The sequence below is a fragment of the Capricornis sumatraensis genome, chromosome 22, assembly GCF_032405125.1.
Source record: "Capricornis sumatraensis isolate serow.1 chromosome 22, serow.2, whole genome shotgun sequence".
In the NCBI taxonomy this organism is placed as follows: Eukaryota; Metazoa; Chordata; class Mammalia; order Artiodactyla; family Bovidae; genus Capricornis; species Capricornis sumatraensis.
Genome location: NC_091090.1, coordinates 9,094,422 through 9,114,732, shown reverse-complemented (window position 1 = coordinate 9,114,732; position 20,311 = coordinate 9,094,422). Strand labels below are relative to the sequence as shown.

General features: G+C 39.8%; 1 protein-coding gene across 1 annotated transcript in view; it reads right to left on the bottom strand.

Annotated features, from left to right (window-relative positions):
* COL21A1 (collagen type XXI alpha 1 chain) overlaps window positions 1-20,311 on the bottom strand; it is a 245,897-nt gene that overhangs the window by 162,141 nt on the left and 63,445 nt on the right. The window contains exon 2 of the mRNA XM_068994096.1: window positions 5,122-5,233. Within this exon, the coding sequence (XP_068850197.1) occupies window positions 5,122-5,209 (88 nt within the window). The 5' untranslated portion in view covers window positions 5,210-5,233. The remainder of the gene's footprint in view (window positions 1-5,121; window positions 5,234-20,311) is intronic.

The following is a 20,311-nucleotide window of genomic DNA, read 5'->3' as shown; positions in this document are numbered from 1 at the left end:
GAAGACAAAAGTGTTGGTGTTAGTCGCTTAGTCACATCTGACTCTTTGCGATTCCATGGACTGTAGCCCCACCCCGCCCCAGGCTCCTCTGTCCATGGAATTCTTCAGGCAAGAATACTGGAGTGGGTTGCTGTTTCCTTCTCCAGGGGATCTTCCTGACCCAGGGATTGAGCCCAGGTTTCCTGCATAGCAGGCAGATTCTTTACTGTCTGAGCCCCCAGGGAAGCCCACTGAAGATGAAAAGCTGTGTTCAAATATGAGCTGCAGCTCTAACCAGATGCATGACACTGTGCAAAGCCCATGCCATTTATGAATTTCTTTTCCCACTCAAAAAACAAAGGGTGTCTACCTCATGGAATGCTTGGGTGGAGTGAACTATGAAAGTGTTCTGCAAACATTAAATGATATTATTTTAATAAATTTTAAGTCAAGTTGAATCAAGTTGCCAAACCTGTTTTCTACTGTTAGAGGAACATTAATTCATTCATAAAGAGGGTTTATATTTATGAGTTTTGAAATATGAATATAAACACACTTTTACAAAATTTTTATTTATTTATTTTAATTGGAGGACAATCACTTCACAACACTGTGGTGGCCCCTGCCACACATTGACACAAATCAGCTATGGGAGCACATGCACCTCCCCGCTAACCTGGACCCCCTCCCACCACCCTCCCCACCCCATCCCTCTGGGTTGTCCCAAAGCACCGGCTTTGAGTGCCCTGCTTCAGGCATCCAACTTGCACTGATCATCTGTTTCACATATGGTAATATACATGTTTCATTGCTTTTCTCTCATATCATCCCACCCTCGCCTTCTCCCAAATAATCCAATAGTCTGTTCTCTACATCTGTGACTTTTGGCTCCATTGCATATAGGATCATTGTCACTGTCTTTCTTAATCCCATATATATGTGTTAATATACTGTACTGGTGTTTCTCTTTCCCACTTATTTCACTCTGTATAATAGGCTCCAGCTCCATCCACTTCATTAGAACTGACTCAAATGTGTTCTTTTTTATAGCTGAGTAATATTCCATTGTGTATATGTACCACAACTTCTTTATACATTCATCTGCAGCCAGACATCTAGGTTGCTTCCATGTCCTAGTTACTGTAAACAGTGCTGCAATGAACGTTGGAGTATATGTGTCTCTTTCAACTCTGGTTTCCTCAGTGTGTATGCTAGGATGTCTGTAAAAGATGACCTGGATAGAAGAACTACAATTAGCAGCATTTGGGACTTCCCTAGTGGTGCAGTGGTTAAGACGTCACCTCCCACTGCAGGGGAGCAGATTCAGTCTCTTGTCAGGGAACTAAGATCCCACATGCCCCAAGGTTCGGTCAACAAACAAACAAAATCCAGCTTTCCTTCTCCCATGCAAGCTTTCCTACAGGCAATCAGAATAAGAGTCAACACACTGAGCTGTCACTCAGTTCAGTTCAGTTCAGTTGCTCAGTCGTGTCTGACTCTTTGCGACCCCATGAATCCTAGCACGCCAGGCCTCCCTGTCCATCACCATCTCCCGGAGTTCACTCAGACTCATGTCCTTTGAGTCCATGATGCCATCCAACCATCTCATCCTCTGTCGTCTCCGTCTCGTCCTGCTCCCAATCCCTCCCAGCATCAGAGTCTTTTCCAATAAGTCAGCTCTTCACATCAGGTGGCCAAAGTACTGGAGCTTCAGCTTTAGCATCATTCCTTCCAAAGAAATCCCAGGGCTGATCTCCTTCAGAATGGACTGGTTGGATCTCCTTGCAGTCCAAGGGACTCTCAAGTCTTCTCCAACACCACAGTTCAAAAGCATCAATTCTTCAGTGCTCAGCTTTCTTCACAGTCCAACTCTCACATCCATACATGACCACAGGAAAAACTATAGCCTTGACTAGATGGACCTTAGTCGGCAAAGTAATGTCTCTGCTTTTGAATATACTATCTAGGTTGGTCATAGCTTTTCTTCCAAGGAGTAAGCATCTTTTAATTTCATGGCTGCAATCACCATCTGTAGTGATTTTGGAGCCCCCCAAAAATAAAGTTTGACACTGTTTCCACTGTTTCCCCATCTATTTCCCATGAAGTGATGGGACCGGATGCCATAAACTTCGTTTTCTGAATGTTGAGCTTTAAGCCAACTTTTTCACTCTCCTCTTTCACTTTCATCAAGAGGCTTTTGAGTTCCTCTTCACTTTCTGCCATAAGGGTGGTGTCATCTCCACATCTGAGATTATTGATATTTCTCCTGGCAATCTTGATTCCAGCTTGTGTTTCTTCCAGTCCAGTGTTTCATGATGTACTCTGCATAGAAGTTAAATAAGCAGGGTGACAATATACAGCCTTGACGTACTCCTTCTCCTATTTGGAACCAGTCTGTTGTTCCACATCCAGTTCTAACTATTGCTTCTTGACCTGCATATAGATTTCTCAAGAGGCAGGTTAGGTGGTCTGATAGTCTCATCTCTTTCAGAATTTTCCACAGTGTATTGTGACCCACACAGTCAAAGGCTTTGGCATAGTCAATAAAGCAGAAATAGATGTTTTTCTGGAACTCTCTTGCTTTTTCCATGATCCAGCGGATGTTGGCAATTGGATCTCTGGTTCCTCTCCCTTTTCTAAAACCAACTTGAACATCAGGGAGTTCACAGTTCATGTATTGCTGAAGCCTGGCTTGGAGAATTTGGAGCATGACTTTACTAGCATGTGAGATGAGTGCAGTTGTGTGGTAGTTTGAGCATTCTTTGGCATTGCCTTTCTTTGGAATTGGAATGAAAACTGACCTTTTCCAGTCCTGTGGCCACTGCTGACTTTTCCTAATTTGCTGGCATATTGAGTGCAGCACTTTCACAGCATCATCTTTCAGGATTTGAAACAGCTCAACTGGAATTCCATCACGTCCACTAGCTTTGTTCATAGGGATGCTTTCTAAGGCCCACTTGACTTTACATTCCAAAATGTCTGGCTCTAGATTAGTGATCACATCATCATGATTATCTGGGTCGTGAAGATCTTTTTTGTACAGTTCTTCTGTGTATTCTTGCCACCTCTTCTTAATATCTTCTGCTTCTGTTAGGTCCATAGCATTTCTGTCCTTTATCGAGCCCATCTTTGCATGAAATGTTCCCTTGGTATCTCTGATTTTCTTGAAGAGATCTCTAGTCTTTCCCATTCTGTTCTTTTCCTCTATTTCTTTGCATTGATAGCTGAAGAAGGCTTTCTTATCTCTTCTTGCTATTCTCTGGAACTCTGCATTCAGATGCTTATATCTTTCTTTTCTCCTTTGCTTTTTGCCTCTCTTCTTTTCACAGCTATTTGTAAGGCCTCCCCAGACAGCCATTTTGCTTTTTTGCACTTCTTTTCCATGCGGATGGTCTTGATCCCTGTCTCCTGTACAATGTCACGAACCTCATTCCATAGTTCATCAGGCACTCTATCTATCAGATCTAGTCCCTTAAATCTATTTCTCACTTCTACTGTATAATCATAAGGGATTTGATTTAGGTCATACCAGAATGATATAGTGGTTTTCCCTACTTTCTTCAATTTGAGTCTGAATTTGGTAATAAGGAGTTCATGATCTGAGCCACAGTCAGCTCCTGGTCTTGTTTTTGTTGACTGTATAGAGCTTCTCCATCTTTGGCTGTAAAAAATATAATCAATCTGATTTCGGTGTTGACCATCTGGTGATGTCCATGTGTAGAGTCTTCTCTTGTGTTGTTGGAAGAGGGTGTTTGCTATGACCAGTGCATTTTCTTGGCAAAACTCTATTAGTCTTTGCCCTGCTTCATTCCGCATTCCAAGGCCAAATTTGCCTGTAACTCCAGGTGTTTCTTGACTTCCTACTTTTGCATTCCAGTCCCCTATAATGAAAAGGACATCTTTTTGGGGTGTTAGTTCTAAAAGGCCTTGTAGGTCTTCATAAAACCGTTCAGCTTCAGCTTCTTCAGCATTACTGGCTGGGGCATAGACTTCGATTACTGTGATATTGAATGGTTTGCCTTGGAGACAAACAGAGATCATTCTGTCGTTTTTGAGATTGCATCCAAGTACTGCATTTCGGACTCTCTTGTTGACCATGATGGCTACTCCATTTCTTCTAAGGGATTCCTGCCTGCAGTAGTAGATATAATGGTCATCTGAGTTAAATTCACCCATTCCAGTCTATTTTAGTTCGCTGATTCCTAGAATGTCAACGTTCACTCTTGCCATCTCTTGTTTGACCACTTCCAATTTGCCTTGATTCATGGACCTGATATTCCAGGTTCCTATGCAATATTGCTCTTTACATCATCGGATCTTGCTTCTATCACCAGTCACATCCACAACTGGGTATTGTTTTTGCTTTGGCTCCATCCCTTCATTCTTTCTGGAGTTATTTGTCCACTGATCTCCAGTATCATATTGGGCACCTAATCCCACGAACGGAGGAGCCTGGTAGGCTGCAGTCCATAGGGTTGAGAAGAGTTGGACACCACGGAGTGACTTCACTTTCACTTCTCACCTTCATGCCTTGGAGAAGGAAATGGCAACCCACTCCAGTGTTCTTGCCTGGAGAATCCCAGGGATGGGGGAGCCTGGTGGGCTGCCATCTCTGGGGTCGCACAGAGTCAGACACAACTGAAGCGACCTAGCAGCAGCAACAGCAGCAATGACCTGGGGAGTTCCTCTTTTGGTATCCTATCATTTTGCCTTTTCATATTGTTCATAGGGTTCTCAAGGCAAGAATACTGAAGTGACTTGCCATTTCCTTCTCCACTGGGAGAAGGGAATTTATATGCCTATGTTATTTACATAGATTATCTTGTTATCTCTATGAGATAAGTTCACAGGATGGTCCTGATAATCAATCCTGTGAGTAGGTACTTTACCTGCATATCATGAAGATTATATAAGTGACTCAACAATGGTGGGTTAATATTACCACAGAATTTTCTTAAAATGACTTCTGATAGCTTTTCCTCCCAGTTAACGTGTAACATAGCAATTCATTTATTTCAGGCAATCACAGCATCAAAGACAGTAAGAATAAGATCCTTAAAGCCAATACTTAGGCTCCCTCTATTTCATTCCCCAATCAATGTGTTGATTAAAAAAAAAAAAGACAATGCTGATAATTCTTACTTGATCTTATTTCCCCATCTTCAGCTAACACAGAATTCTGAAGAAGCAGGACCGAAATTATCCAAAGAAATGTAGTATGGTGAGCCATGTTTCTGTTTTTGCTTTAGGACTCCTAAAAAAGAAATAAAGAGGGGGAAAAAAGAAAGTTAAGTATATTAGAAAAATAAAGACAAATACCTAACAATCATAAGTTTGAATTTGGAAACTATAATATTAGTTAAACCCCAGTTAATTTTTTACTAATCTTGGAATTAACTTATGTGTCCAAATAGCCACATTTTATCTATATTAATGAAAGACAATAAATCAGAGCTAAGGAAGAACATGATAAATTTTTTAATTCATAATCATCTTGGGAAAGCAAAAACTTCTCTAAAACTTTATGCTTTGCTCAAAATACTTACTAGAATCCCCTCTTTTAACACAGCCTGTAGAGCCCTATCATGTTCTTTCTATTATCTCAGGGGCAACACATCAGTCAGTTCGGTTCAGTTCAGTTGCTCAGTCATGTCCAACTCTTTGCGACCCCATGAACCGCAGCACACCAGGCCTCCCTGTCCATCATCAACTCCCAGAGTTCACCCAAACTCATGTCCATTGAGTCAGTGATGCCATCCAGCCATCTCATCCTCTGTCGTCCCCTTCTCCTCTTGCCCCCAATCCCTCCCAGAATCAGGGTCTTTTCCAATGAGTCAGCTCTTCACATCAGGTGGCCAAAGTATTAGAGCTTCAGCTTCAGCATCAGTCCTTCCAATGAACACCCAGGAGATCTCCTTTAGAATGAACTGGTTGGATCTCCTTGCAGTCCAAGGGACTCTCAAGGGCAACACATATCCTTGTTTTAACTGTGGATTTGCATTTAAGAAACACGCAAAGGGAATCTGGATTTTAAAAAAAAGTCTATATGATAAAACTGAATGATGGGATTTCATTTTTTAATGGCTGTAATAATTATAAACATTAAGACCTATTTTATTTAACTCATCAACATTCAGCTATGTGACTTAAGCATGTTTTCTAAGTTAGTCCTGGGACTTCACTCCTGGTTAAAGTGTGTATCATTGCCAAAGACTGTCACTCCCAACAATGAGAATATGCCAGATAAACTATAGGATTTTAAAACCCAGCAGAAAAAACAGGGTTTACAGAAACCTAAATGAGCTGAATTCCAAAAGTTATTCATAGGACAGAACTCCTTTCATTCCAGGAGGAGGAAGAAATTGCCACAGTATAGAAGAAACCAAAGTTAGTGTGACAGACTAGAATTCTGAGAGGCCCGAGCCACAGAGCAAGGATGCCCTCAGTCAGCAATTTTCCACCTGAGCCTTATCTGGGTACATGGAATAGACAAGTAATACAGAGAAAATTGAGAGTGGGATAAAACAATCTAGAGAGATTCTTTCCCTCTCTCTCCTTCTCCAGGTACCCAGGGAATTCCTCAAATACACATCCTTATCTTGGTGAAGGTTAGGGGAGAAGCAACAGAACTGAGAAAAGAGCTTCCAAGGCACACTGGGCCTTCACTACAGTGGAGAGACACATCTCAAAAAGCAGAAAGGCAAAGAAAGGTTGAGAGAAAAGAACTCAAATACAATAAGTGGAAACTATACTGACAAACTGAGAGAAATCTTTAAAGTGTCTTCCAAGATATGAGAAGAAGCAAGAAAATTTTATTCTGATCAGGAGAAAAACAATATAAGCAGATGCAGAGACAAAGAAGGCTGAGTATCGAAGAATTGAAGCTTTTGAACTGTGGTATTGGAGAAGATTCTTGAGAGTACCTAGAATTGGAAAAAATCAAAGCAAACAATCCTGAAGGAAATCAATTATGAATATTCATTGGAGGGACTGAGGCTGAGGCTGAAGCCCCAGTACTTTGGCCACCTGATGTGAAGAACTGACTCACAGGAAAAGACCCTGATGCTGGGTTAGATTGAAAGCAGGAGAAGAAGGGGATAACCAACGATGAGATGGTTGGATGGCATCATCAACTCAATGGACATGAGTTTGAGCAAGCTCCAGGAGATAGTGATGAACAGGGAAGCCTGGCCTGCTGCAGTCCCTGGAGTCCCAAAGAGTCAGGCACAACTAAGCAACTAAACAACAACAAGAAATGATCTCGATATCAGAAGCACCAAGCAGGGTCATTTATAAATAAAATGACGATGATAAACATGTTAAAGGATCTAATGAGTACGATGGACAACAATATGCAAAAACGTGAAATTTCAAAAGAGGGATACAAACTATTAAGAAAAGATGCGAATGAGATGCTTGCAATGCAAATATATATTTAAAAAGAACTAATGCAGTGAGTTTGCATATATCAAAAGATCAGTAAGCTTGAAGATAAATCAATAGAAATTAACCAAGTTAAACTCAAAGTTGTGGGGAGATGAGTGAGTCATGCAGGCAACAGAGCTTCTGAACTCTCTGGGACAGTATCAAGTGGTCTTCATTTATTAACAGCACACAGGTAATTAGCTTCTCATATGGAAAGGAGAAAGTGAATAAAGAAATATTTTTAAATACAATGGCCAAGAATTTTTCAGTTGACAAATCCTTCCACCAATCAGATCAAACAAACCCCAAACAAAATACAAAGTCACACCTAGGTGTATCGTAATTAGTTGAAAGTTTAAGAGTAAATTCTTAAAACTAACCAGAGGAAAAGATGTACGAAGGAACAACAATAAGAATTTTAGAAAAAAATGTCATGGTAAAAAATGGGTAATGGATCAGAAAGACATAAAATTTTAAATATGTAGGCATCTAATAATAAAGCTTCAGAATACATGAAGAAAAACGGGGGGGGGGGGAATTTTTAAAATGACAAATTCATATCAAAGTGTGAGATTTCAACATTCATTTCTCAGTAATTATTGAATTAGACAAAAAAAAGAATTGTAAGAGTACATGCATGCATGCCAAGTCTCTTCAGTCATGTCTGATTCTTTACAACCCCATGAATTGTAGCCTGCCAGGCTCCTTGTTTGTGGGATTCTCCAGGCAAGATACTGGAGTGTGTTACCATGCCCTCCTCCAGGGGGTCTTCCCGACCCAGAGACTGACCCCACATCATTTATGTCACCTCCATTGGCAGATGGGTTCTTTACCACTAGCACCACCTAGTAAGGGTACAAAAGGTTTAAGAAACATTACCAACCAACTTCAACTAATGGACAAAGAACACTCCACCTAACAACAGCACCTAATACGTTCTTTTGTTGTACAGATGAAAGTCACCAAAACAGACCATATGCTGGAGAAAAAAAACAAGCCTCAAATTCCAAAGAAATGAAACCACACAAATTATGTTCTTTGACCTAAATGACATTAAATTAGGAAAAAAGGACTTCCCTGGTGGCCTAGTGGTTAAGACTCTGACTGGCAGTGCAGGGGACACAGTTTTGATCCCTGAGACAGGAATATTGCACGTGCTGAGGGGTGACTAAGACAGTGGGTCACAACTCCTGAGCCCACAGGTGCAGCTACTGAAGCTCGCATACCCTAGAGACCAGATTCTGCAACAAAAGTCCCCGCAATGAGAAGCCTGAGCACCACAACTGGAGACTAATCCCTCTCACAGCAACTACAGAAAACGCAAGCACAGGCAGCAACAAAGGCCCAGCACAGATAAATTTTAAATTTTTTTTAAAAATTAATGAATTTTTTAAAAAGGGAAGGAAATCCCAAAATACTTGGAAATTAATTGGAAATAATACTTGGAAAGTAATTCATGAGTTTAAAAGAAACCAGAGGAAAATCTTAAAATATTTCAACTGATCATTTTTTTAAATCAAAAATTTATGATGCATTTAAACCACTACTAAGAGGGCAAGTTTAACTTTAAAAGTGTATTTCATAAAAGAAGAAAAATGAAAAATCAATATCTAAGCTTCCACCTTAATAAGCTAAAGAAAGAACAACAAATTAAACCTAAAATATTAAAAAAGGAATAATCAATGAAATAGAAAATTGAAAAACAATATGTGTAAAGAGTTAATTCTTTAACAAATAAATATACTTCTAAATCATAGCAAGAATAGTCAAGAAGTAAGACAGAAAACATATATTACCTGAGTCAATATGGAAACAAGAGATGAAAGGGAAGAGGAGTTAAAAAGCCTCTTGAGGAAAGTGAAAGAGGAGAGTGAAAAAGTTGGCTTAAAGCTCAACATTCAGAAAACAAAGATCATGGCATCTGGTCCCATCACTTCATGGGAAATAGATGGGGAAACAGTGGAAACAGTGTCAGACTTTATTTTTTGGGGCTCCAAAATCACTGCAGATGGTGATTGCAGCCATAAAATTAAAAGATGCTTACTCCTTGGAAGAAAAGTTAAGACCAATCTAGATAGTATATTCAAAAGCAGAGACATTACTTTGCCGACTAAGGTCCGTCTAGTCAAGGCTATGGTTTTTCCTGTGGTCACGTATGGATGTGAGAGTCGGACTGTGAAGAAAGCTGAGCACCGAAGAATTGATGCTTTTGAACTGTGTTGTTGGAGAAGACTCTTGAGAGTCCCTCGGACTGCAAGGAGATCCAACCAGTCCATTCTAAAGGAGATCAACCCTGGGATTTCTTTGGAAGGAATGATGCTAAAGCTGAAACTCCAGTACTTTGGCCACCTCATGCAAAGAGTTGACTCATTGGAAAAGACTCTGATTCTGGGAGGGATTGGGGGCAGGAGGAGAAGGGGACGACAGAGGATGAGATGGCTGGATGCCATCACGGATTCAATGGACGTGAGTCTGAGTAAACTCCGGGAGTTGGTGATGGACAGGGAGGCCTGGTGTGCTGGGATTCATGGGGTCACAAAGAGTCGGACATGACTGAGCGACTGAACTGAACTGAACTGATATCACTTCATGGGAAATAGATGGGGAAACAGTGGAAACAGTGTCAGACTTTATTTTGGGGGGCTCCAAAATCACTGCAGATGGTGACTGCAGCCATAAAATTAAAAGATGCTTACTCCTTGGAAAAAAAGTTATGACCAATCTAGATAGTATATTCAAAAGCAGAGACATTACTTTGCCAACTAAGGTCCGTCTCGTCAAGGCTATGGTTTTTCCTGTGGTCATCTATGGATGTGAGAGTTGAACTGTGAAGAAGGCTGAGCGCTGAAGAATTGATGCTTTTGAACTGTGGTGTTGGAGAAGACTCTTGAGAGTCCCTTGGACTGCAAGGAGATCCAACCATTCCATTCTGAAGGAGATCAGCCCTGGGATTTCTTTGGAAGGAATGATGCTAAAGCTGAAACTCCAGTACTTTGGCCACCTCATGTGAAGAGTTGACTCATTGGAAAAGACTCTGATGCTGGGAGGGATTAGGGGCAGGAGGAGAAGGGGCTGACAGAGGATGAGATGGTTGGATGGCATCACTGACTCGATGGACTTGAGTCTGAGTGAACTCCGGGAGTTGGTGATGGACGGGGAGGCCTGGCGTGCTGCAATTCATGGGGTCACAAAGAGTCAGACACGACTGAGCGACTGAACTGAACTGAACAGACTTTAAAGGACAGTAAGTAGACAAATGAAATGGTCAAAGTCTTAAGACTGAAAGTGAAAGGCCCTCAGTCATGTCCAACTCTTTGTGACCTCATGGACAATACAGTCCCTGGAATTCTCCAGACCAGAATACTGGAGTGGGTAGCCTTTTCCTTCTCCAGGGCGTCTTTCCAATCCAGAGATCGAACGCAGGTCTCTCACACTGCAGGTGGATTCTTTACCAGCTGAGCCACCAGGGAAGCTCACTACTTACTGAAACTGATCTAAATTGAAGTTATTAAAGAAATTGAATTTTTATTCAAAAATTTTCCCACAAATAAAATGCCAATGCCAGATAGTTTCATCAGTAATTTCTACCAAACATTTAAAAATAAGTAAATACTTTTATGAAGCAAAATTAAATGAAAATAGAGGAAAAGAAAACTCTCCTCAACTTCTAGTATAAGGCCAACATAACTCTAACAGAAAACTAGACAAAGATATTACAAGATAAAACTATAGTCCATTATCCTTCATGAGGCAAGGATGTAAAAATACAGAATGAATCATTAGCAAATAAAGTCTAGCAATATATGAAAAAGATTATGACCAAGTAAGGCTTAACCCATTGATGCAAGATTATTTAATGTTTAAATCTCAGGACTTTCCTGGTGGTCCAGTTGTGAGGACTCTACCTTCCAGTGTAGGGGTCACAAGTTCCACGTCTGGTTGAGGAACTAGGATCCCCCATGCCGCTGAGCAAAGAAGACTGTGTGCCACAACTCCTAAACCCCACTCCCTCAACTAGAGAGCCTGAGCGCTGCAAACTACAGAGCCCACGCACTCCGGAGCCCAGAAGCTACCTGTGTACCACAAGGAAGACCCTGCATGCTGCAACTAAGACCCAGGGCAGTCAAAAATAAACAAATGTATTTTTTAAATTTTAAATCTCAGCTGATGTAATTTACAACACTGCTGCTGCTGCTAAGTCGCTTCAGTTGTATCCAACTCTGTGCGATCGCATAGACGGAAGCCCACCAGGCTCCCCGTCCCTGGGATTCTCAAGGCAAGAACACTGGAGTGGGTTGCCATTTCCTTCTCCAATGCATGAAAGTGAAAAGTGAAAGTGAAGTCACTCAGTCATGTCCGACTCTCAGCGACCCCATGGACTGCAGCCCACCCCGCTCCTCTATCCATGGGATTTTCCAGGCAAGAGTACTGGAGTGGGGTGCCATTGCCTTCTGTGAATTTACAACACTAAGAAAGTAAAAAATATTTGCATGGACATCTCAATTTACACAGCAAAGTTATTTAATAAAATTTAGCACCCATTCATGATAAAACTCTCAGTAAACTAAGACTAGGAGAAAATTCTTCAATCTGATTAATGCCATCTATGAAAAGTCTATAGCTCAGATCATGCTGAGTGGTAAAAGACTAAATGCATTCTCCCCCAAGTCGGTAAAAATTAAGGCCATATTCTCATATCACTTCTACTCAAAAATGTACAGAAAATCCTAGCCAGTGCCACATTCCAAATAGAAATAAAGGGTATAGAAAACTATAAGAAAGAATTAAAACTGCAATTATTTACAGACAACATGATTATCTATGTAGAAACTTGAAACCTACTAAAACTCTAGTAGAACTAGTAAGTAAATTTAGCAAGTTCACAGGATACAAGGTTAATAGTTTTTTTAAATATATATATATATACAATACAATGGGAATATAATATATGCAATATATTAAAGTATTCAATACTATTAAAGCACCATAAATCTAGAAATAAAGTTATTGAAAATTGTGAACAATCTCTACACTAAAATATACAATACATTGTTGAAAGAAATTAAAGATCAAATAAATGGAGAAATCTATATTCCTGGATTAAAAGACTCAACATTGGTTACATCTTTATCTTCCTCAAATTGATTAATAGATTCAACACAATCCCAATCAAATCTTGACCCCACCTTATTTCATATGCAAAAATTAGATGAAGTATAAATCTCAAGGTAAAGCTAAAATTATAAGCTTTCTAGAAGCAAACATGAGAATAGCTTCACAATCTTTGGATTAGGTGAATTTTCTTAGGACATAGAAACCACTATCAATTTTAAAAGTGGATTCACACCGGATTTCACCAAAATTAAATGATACCATTAAGAAAATAAGTCAATATTTAGAGTAAAATACTTACAAAATGACTCATACACAGACTAACTCCTAGAAATCAACAACAGAAAACAATCCAATTTTTTAAAGAGCAAAAGTCTTGAACAAACTTTTCAAATTATTAACAAAATATAGAAATAACCAATGAGCATAGTACATGGTTCTCATCATCAGTTACCAAAGAAGTGTATGTTAAAACCACAATAAGATATCATTTCACACCCACTAAAATGGCTAAAATTAAAAAACTGACAATATCAAAGGTTTATGAGTCTATGTGGAGAAATTGGAATTCACACATTTATAGTAAGAGTGTAAAATGATGTAACCACTTCAGAGAAGTGTTAAGTTCAGTTTCTTACAAAATTAAACTATGACCAGCAATCCTTTCACTAAGTATATAACCTAGAATAATGAAAACATGTGCCAACAAAAAGACTTTCGCAATGTTTATAGTAATTTTATTCATAATAGTTCCAAACTAAAAATAACTCAAATGCCATCCACAGGAAAGTAGATAAACAAGTTGTTGGTTATTCACGTAATGGAACAGAGCAACAAAAAATAAACTTTTATTATATTCAACAACATGAATAATTGTAAATATATTCTATCTAATGAAAGGAGACAAACACAGAAGAATACACAGAGCATGATTCCAGGTATATGAAGTCCCAGAACAGAAAACTGCCATGTTAGGAAAAGCTTGCTTTTGATGGGAAAAGTAGGCTGGAATGTAGCACAAATTAACCCACTGGTGTTACAAATAGTCTACATTTGCAGTGATGACACTTGGGTGCATAGATTGGAATAGCTTAAAAGCTGTAAAATTTGTTGGACACAATTTATATCTCAGTGAAAAATAATGAGTCCAAAATCATCACCATCATTTTTTAAATTAGACTGGCCCTCTCAACGAAGAGCTTATAAAGGTCAAAAAAAGTCATTAAGTAAGAAGCATTTCTAGTGAGTCATCACCAAGATGTACTGTTTTATGGCAACAATGTGTACTAATAAATATTGACTAACTTCCTTCCCCAAAACCTCAAAATTAAGTTATTCTGCTCCTCTACCAAAAATATCCTCATTATTTCTATGTAGTATTTAATTCCTTCAGAATCCTTGGGCTAAAGTGAATTGTCTGATTGCTTTATATTTTAGTTGACAACCATCAATGTAGACGATATAAAAAGGACATTAAATAAATACCACCACCATGTTATTTCACCATGGAAACATAACTCATATATTTAACAAATACATTTTACAGTTATTTAATTGGACATATGCTTATGCATCCTGGAGGAGGTCATGGCAACCCACTCCAGTATTCTTGCCTGGAGAATCCCATGGACAGAGAAGCCTGGTGGGCTACAGTCCATAGGGTCACAAAGAGTTGGACACGACTGAAGTGACTTAGCATGCATGCATGCTTACGCATGGAGTATATAAACTGAGGCATATTGAGTTTTATCATTTTCTTCTATCTTTTGGGGGAGCTTGTTAAACATATGGATGACTTAACCCTACCCACTGGCTTCAGATTGCAGGGCAAGGGGACAAACACTTAAAAAGCTTCCCATAGGCTAATGTCCACCAAAGTTCTAAAAATTCTGGTATTAAAAAAAAAAGACACTTCCTAATCCTGTATGGGGTTTCCCTGGTGGTTCAGCAGTGAAGAATCTGCCTGCAATGCAGGGGCTGCAGATGGGAGTTAGATCCCTGAGTCAGGAAGAACCCCTGGAGGAGAGCATGGCAACCCACTCTAGTATTCTTGCCTGGAGAATCTCCATGGACAGAGGAGCCTGGTGAGCTACAGTCCATGGAGGTGCAAAGAGTCGGACAGGACTGAAGAGACTTAGTATGCATGCATGCATTCCCCTTATAGAGAAGCAGGTTAACAACCCTAAATAGCATAACTCGGAATCTCTACATTCAAAACTGACTACTCAGAGAGTAATCAGGCAGCCTTAGCATCCTTCAAATGTTAACATTCACACGAATAAGAGATTCATTAAAAGGTAGACTCTGATTCAGTAAATTTGGTTTGCCACGTAAGATTATTCATATGAATGAAGGCCTCTAAGGAACATAGGAGCACATACTGTCCTTAAACATGAAAAAGTCTGTTTTGGAAAATGTTACTTAAAGAACTTCTTCATGGATAAGGATAAAGGGGGAAATTACTTTTATTTGTTTTTTATTTTTATTTTTACTCTATTTTACTTTACAATACTGTATTGGTTTTGCCATACATTGACATGAATCCACCACGGGTGTACATGCGTTCCCAAACATGAACCCCCCTCCCACCTCCCTCCCCATAACATCTCTCTGGGTCATCCCTGTGCACCAGCCCCAAGCATGCTGAATCCTGCGTCGGACATAGACTGGCGATTCGATTCTTACATGATAGTATACATGTTACAATGCCATTCTCCCAAATCATCCCACCCTCTCCCTCTCCCTCTGAGTCCAAAAGTCCATTATACACATCTGTGACTTTTTTGCTGTCTTGCATACAGGGTCGTCATTGCCATCTTTCTAAATTCCATATATATGTGTTAGTATACTGTATTGGTGTTTTTCTTTCTGGCTTACTTCACTCTGTATAATCGGCTCCAGTTTCATCCATCTCATCAGAACTGATTCAAATGTATTATTTTTCATGGCTGAATAATACTCCATTGTGTATATGTACCACAGCTTTCTTATCCATTCATCTGCTGATGGACATCTAGGTTGTTTCCATGTCCTGGCTATTACAAACAGTGCTGCGATGAACACTGGGGTACATGTGGAAATTACTTTTAATAGCATGTAGGAATTTAAACTGAGCTCTCCTGCTAATAGAAAATATATACTAGGCTAACTATCCACCAAGCAATCCAGATTATAGATTTAACACTGCCCCTAACCCACTATGATTCAATATCCTTCTTACAGTATTCTAATGCTCAAAAAAAGGAAATGAAACTGGTGATTTGTAATCTTCCTTTCAACTATGGAGATGATGATCTATATACTATAACCTCATAGGATTATTGTGATAAGGAAAACTTACAGTGTCAAATGCTTGAGACTACTCTATGTCATTTAATCTTGGGAAGTGTTGAGGAAATTATAAGGCTGACTTAGAGAACATGACTGGCCTGTTACACACACTCTATAAGCAACAGACTCAGAACTTACACTCAGATTCTCTCACTCCACAATGCTTTACGATCTTCATTCAACAACAATTATTTCTCAAGTGCCTATTATGTAACAGACACTCTTTCAGGTGCTGGGAATTCAGAAGTGACCAAACTAGATAAGGAATCTGCTTTTGTGGTGCCTACATACCAGAGACTAAATAAATGATTGAGTGAGACCGTTTCAGACACTGGAGGAGGCTCTAAGGCAACTTGGCCAGGAGCAGAGCAAGGGCTGCTTTCAACATGGACCTCAGAGAAGGCATCTGAAAGGACGCCCTGTGAGCTGACTCTTGAAGGAATTGAAGGAGCCATCCTGCCTGAAACTGAGGACCAGCTCTCCTTCTGTGGATGGAGCAAGTCTGTTTGTTCCAGAGACAGAGGGAAGGTTAGTGACGGAGAGGTGAGGGAGGAAGGGCAGGAGCTATACCAAGGCAGCAGGACCCCAGCTGGTGTGTTTCATTTCCAACTGTTCCCCCTGAATGCACAGTGAATCCACAGAGGGTGTGTTATGTTGAGAACCTTTCCCCCTGAATGCACAGTGAATCCACAGAGGGTAGGCAGCTCCTGTGCATCAGGGTGAGGTCTTCCCATTGCGTAGAGCACCCCCCCTTTCAATATCAAAGAGATCTCCAAACGTTAAGCATTAGGTGACTCTCGAGAAATGAGATCAATTGATGATTATCCTCTTTTACTTTTCATCTCTCTTCCATTTTCTAAAAAAAATGGTACCTTAAAAATGGTGCAGAGAATCTATTTGCTGGGCAGGAAGAGAGACATAAATGTACAGAACAGACTTGTGGACACCAGGGAAGGAGAGGGTGGGATGAACTGAGAGAGCAGCGTTGACATACACACATTACCATGTATGAAACAGACAGTTGGCAGGAATCTGCTTTAGAGTAAAAGGAGCCCAGCTCGGTGCCCTGTGACGACCTAGTGGGATAAGGGCAGGAAGGGAGGCTCCAGAGGGAAGGGACATATGTGTACATATAGTTAATGCACTTCATTGTACAGCAGAAACTTACACAATATTGTAAAGCAACTATACTCCAATTAAAATATATGGACATATGTTATATTATGTTCCACTGCCACTGTCACTAATATTTTGTTAAGATCAAAATAAATACTTGTAAGTCAACTTCTGAGAGCAGTGGATACAAATGAGAGCAACTTCATTGTCTCCTTGCAATGAATGGGTCTCACTGGGTCTGTGGCCGGAGAGGCATGGGAATTCGCATGAGGAGCACCAGGAATGCAACAGAGCTTTGAAAACAAGGGACTATCAGGAAAATGCCATCTCAAAATGTGGTTGCTAAGCTTGGTCATAAACCCATCAAATAAATTTGAAGACTAAAAATAGTCCCCTCTTGAGACAGTAACACTCATGCTTATTTATAAGCACATATTTATATGCTCTGTCTTTGAACTAAATTGTAAAACAGGAAAAGGTGGGGAAACTGAAATTCTGGACTTCATGTTTTTACACACGCACACACACACACACACACACACACACCCCTATTGTGTTCCATATTTTTAGCATCAAGGTGGTAGGCATGCATGCTAAGTTGCTTCAGTAATGTCCAACTCTTTGTGATCCTATGAACTATAGGCTATCAGCCTCCCCTGTCCATAGGATTCTCCAAGCAAGAATGCTGGAGTAGGTTGCCATGCCCTCCTCTAGGGATTGAACCCATGTCTCATGTCTCCTGCATTGGCAGGTGGGCTCTTTACCACTAGCACCACCTGGGAGGCCCTAAGATGGTAGGAAAGTGTTAGTTGCTCTTTTGTGTCTGACCCTTTGAGACCCCATGAACTGTAGCTGGCCAGGCTCCCTTGTCCATGGGATTCTCTAGGAGGAATATTGGAGTGGTTTGCCATTCCCTTCTCCAAGGGATCTTCCCAACTTAGGAACCGAACCCAGGTCTCCTGCATTGCCATCTGAGCCACTAAGGTGGTGGGAGCAGTATCGACTGGGACAGATAGAACTGAAAATCGCAAAATGCTGGCAAACCAGTGAAAGAATTAGGAATGGTTCATAGATATATGTAAAGTTTGGTTTGTGTGAGTAATCATTAAAACAACACAACTGAAGTTATATCTTCTGGAATTTCACAGGTCAAATTAAGCTCCCCAAAATATGTAAGTAATCAAAGCCATATCACACAGCATCCATTAGAGCTGCACAACAAAAAGTGAATGGCAGTAAGTTGGTGGAGTTACTGAAGTTTGGTGGGGAGGTTTAAAATCCCATCTGGCCATAGCAGCTTCTAAACATTCAAGCAATGAAATAAGGTACATGTCTGTGTAACCATTTAAAATGAGGCCAGTAAAAGATAGTCAAGGAACATGGAGTACAGTGTATTTTATTGGCCTGTACCAGCAAGTCCACTAAAATCAAGCCATGGGATCCTGTTGGTAGTTTTAAGCTGTGCATATAAATGTAGCACCTTTTCCTATCCTCAAATTCTTCTTTTATTAACATATATTAGCCTAAATTTTATTTTTTTCTTAACTTGGTTCTAATTTTTACAGTAAGGCATATAAAAAGCAAAGACATCAATTTCCAAAGGGAAAGCTAATAAAATTTTGAAATTCTAATTCAGGTCGAATTGTACCTCAACTTCCTATCTCCCAATTTTTCCATGATACACCAGAAAGTGTGCTGGAAAACAAGGCATGCATTGTGAGTTCTGGTCCTCGATGTGCCTGGTATGCCAACTTAGAAAATAAAATGTAAGAATTCGTAAAGCTAAAAAGCAATACAGGATAAGAAAGAGAAAATAAATTACAGAGACAAAAGAGGAGCCAGGGTAAACAAAAATGGGTAGAAGAAGGCAACTAATGCCAAACTGATATGAAGAAAATCATCAGTAAGCAACTCTAGCACCCCAAAATGGTTTCTCATACCATTTCCCATTAAAAGAAATCAGGCTCTTTAGAGAGAATAGCAGATTCTGTGTCTGAGGGACTGAAGACAGAGGAATCTTGTCACTCTAAAAACAAGGAAAATCTTAAGAGTGGCCAGGATTAGATCAAAATGACCCAAAAGCTAAACTGAGGGGTTCCTATTTGCTAAAGATAAGACCATCTGACCATTGAAAATGATAATGACTACAATGGATTGATGTACAACAGTTTACTAAACCTATGAGTTCATGACGATAAATAAAAAAATAAAAATAAAAGACATACATTGGCCACCTTTGGAGATTGCTAGCATACAAATGAAGAAAAGGAATTAAATATTCATCCTACTTTTTCTACATGGATAATAATTCAGAGTAATAATACAGTTAATGAGGCAACAGTTAATAAATGCCAGAAAAATAGAATTAGAAAAATCATATTTTGCAACTACTAATGAATGAGTTGTTGTTGTTGTTGTTCAGTCACTAAGTCATGTCCAGCTCTTTGCAACCCCATGGACTGGAGTGTGCCAGGCTTCCGTGTCCTTCACTATCTCCTAGAGTTTGCTCAGACTCATGCCCATTGAGTCTGTGATACTATTCAACCATCTTAGCCTCTATCACCCCTTTCTCCTCCTGCCCTCAATCTTTCCCAGCATCAGGGTCTTTTCCAGTGAGTGAGCTCTTCATATCACCTGGCCAAAGTATTGGAGCTTCAGCATCAGTCTTTCCAATGAATATTCAGGGTTGATTTCCTTTAGGATGGACTGGTTTTATCTCCTTGCAGTCCAAGGAACTCTCAGAGGTTTTTCCAGCACCACAATTTGAAAGTATCAATTCTTCAGTGCTCAGCCTTCTTTATATTCATAATATAATATGGCAAAGAACACCAGTGCTGCCAGTATGACTGGGTGAAAAGTTAGAGACGAAATCAGAACACATGCATTACTTGACTGCACCTGAACCCACTCCCCTACCTTATTTAGCATCATTAGAGTGAATAAGATGCATGCTGCTCCCAACATGACATAACAGGAGCACATGGCCATCTGTGAATTATTTTTGGCCAATTAAAAAAGAACACCTGAAACTACTCAAGTCTCTGTATTTACCCAATGGTAAGAAATTCCATCCTGTCTTAAATGACAAGTTAAAAAAGTCAAATGACACCAAGATGATGAAATCAGTGAAAGGGAAAATTTGTACAATTAATAAACAAGTGCCATAAAAACAAAAGAGAAATTAAATGTAATTGTGGCCTTTGTTGGAATCCTGATTGAAACAACAAACTATACATATTTTTGAGACAGAGAAAACTGAACATGGACTGGGTATTAGATGACATACACCATTTTAAAAAATTCATTGGGTGTAATAGAAGCATGGTGGTTTGTTTGCTTCAGCTTCTTA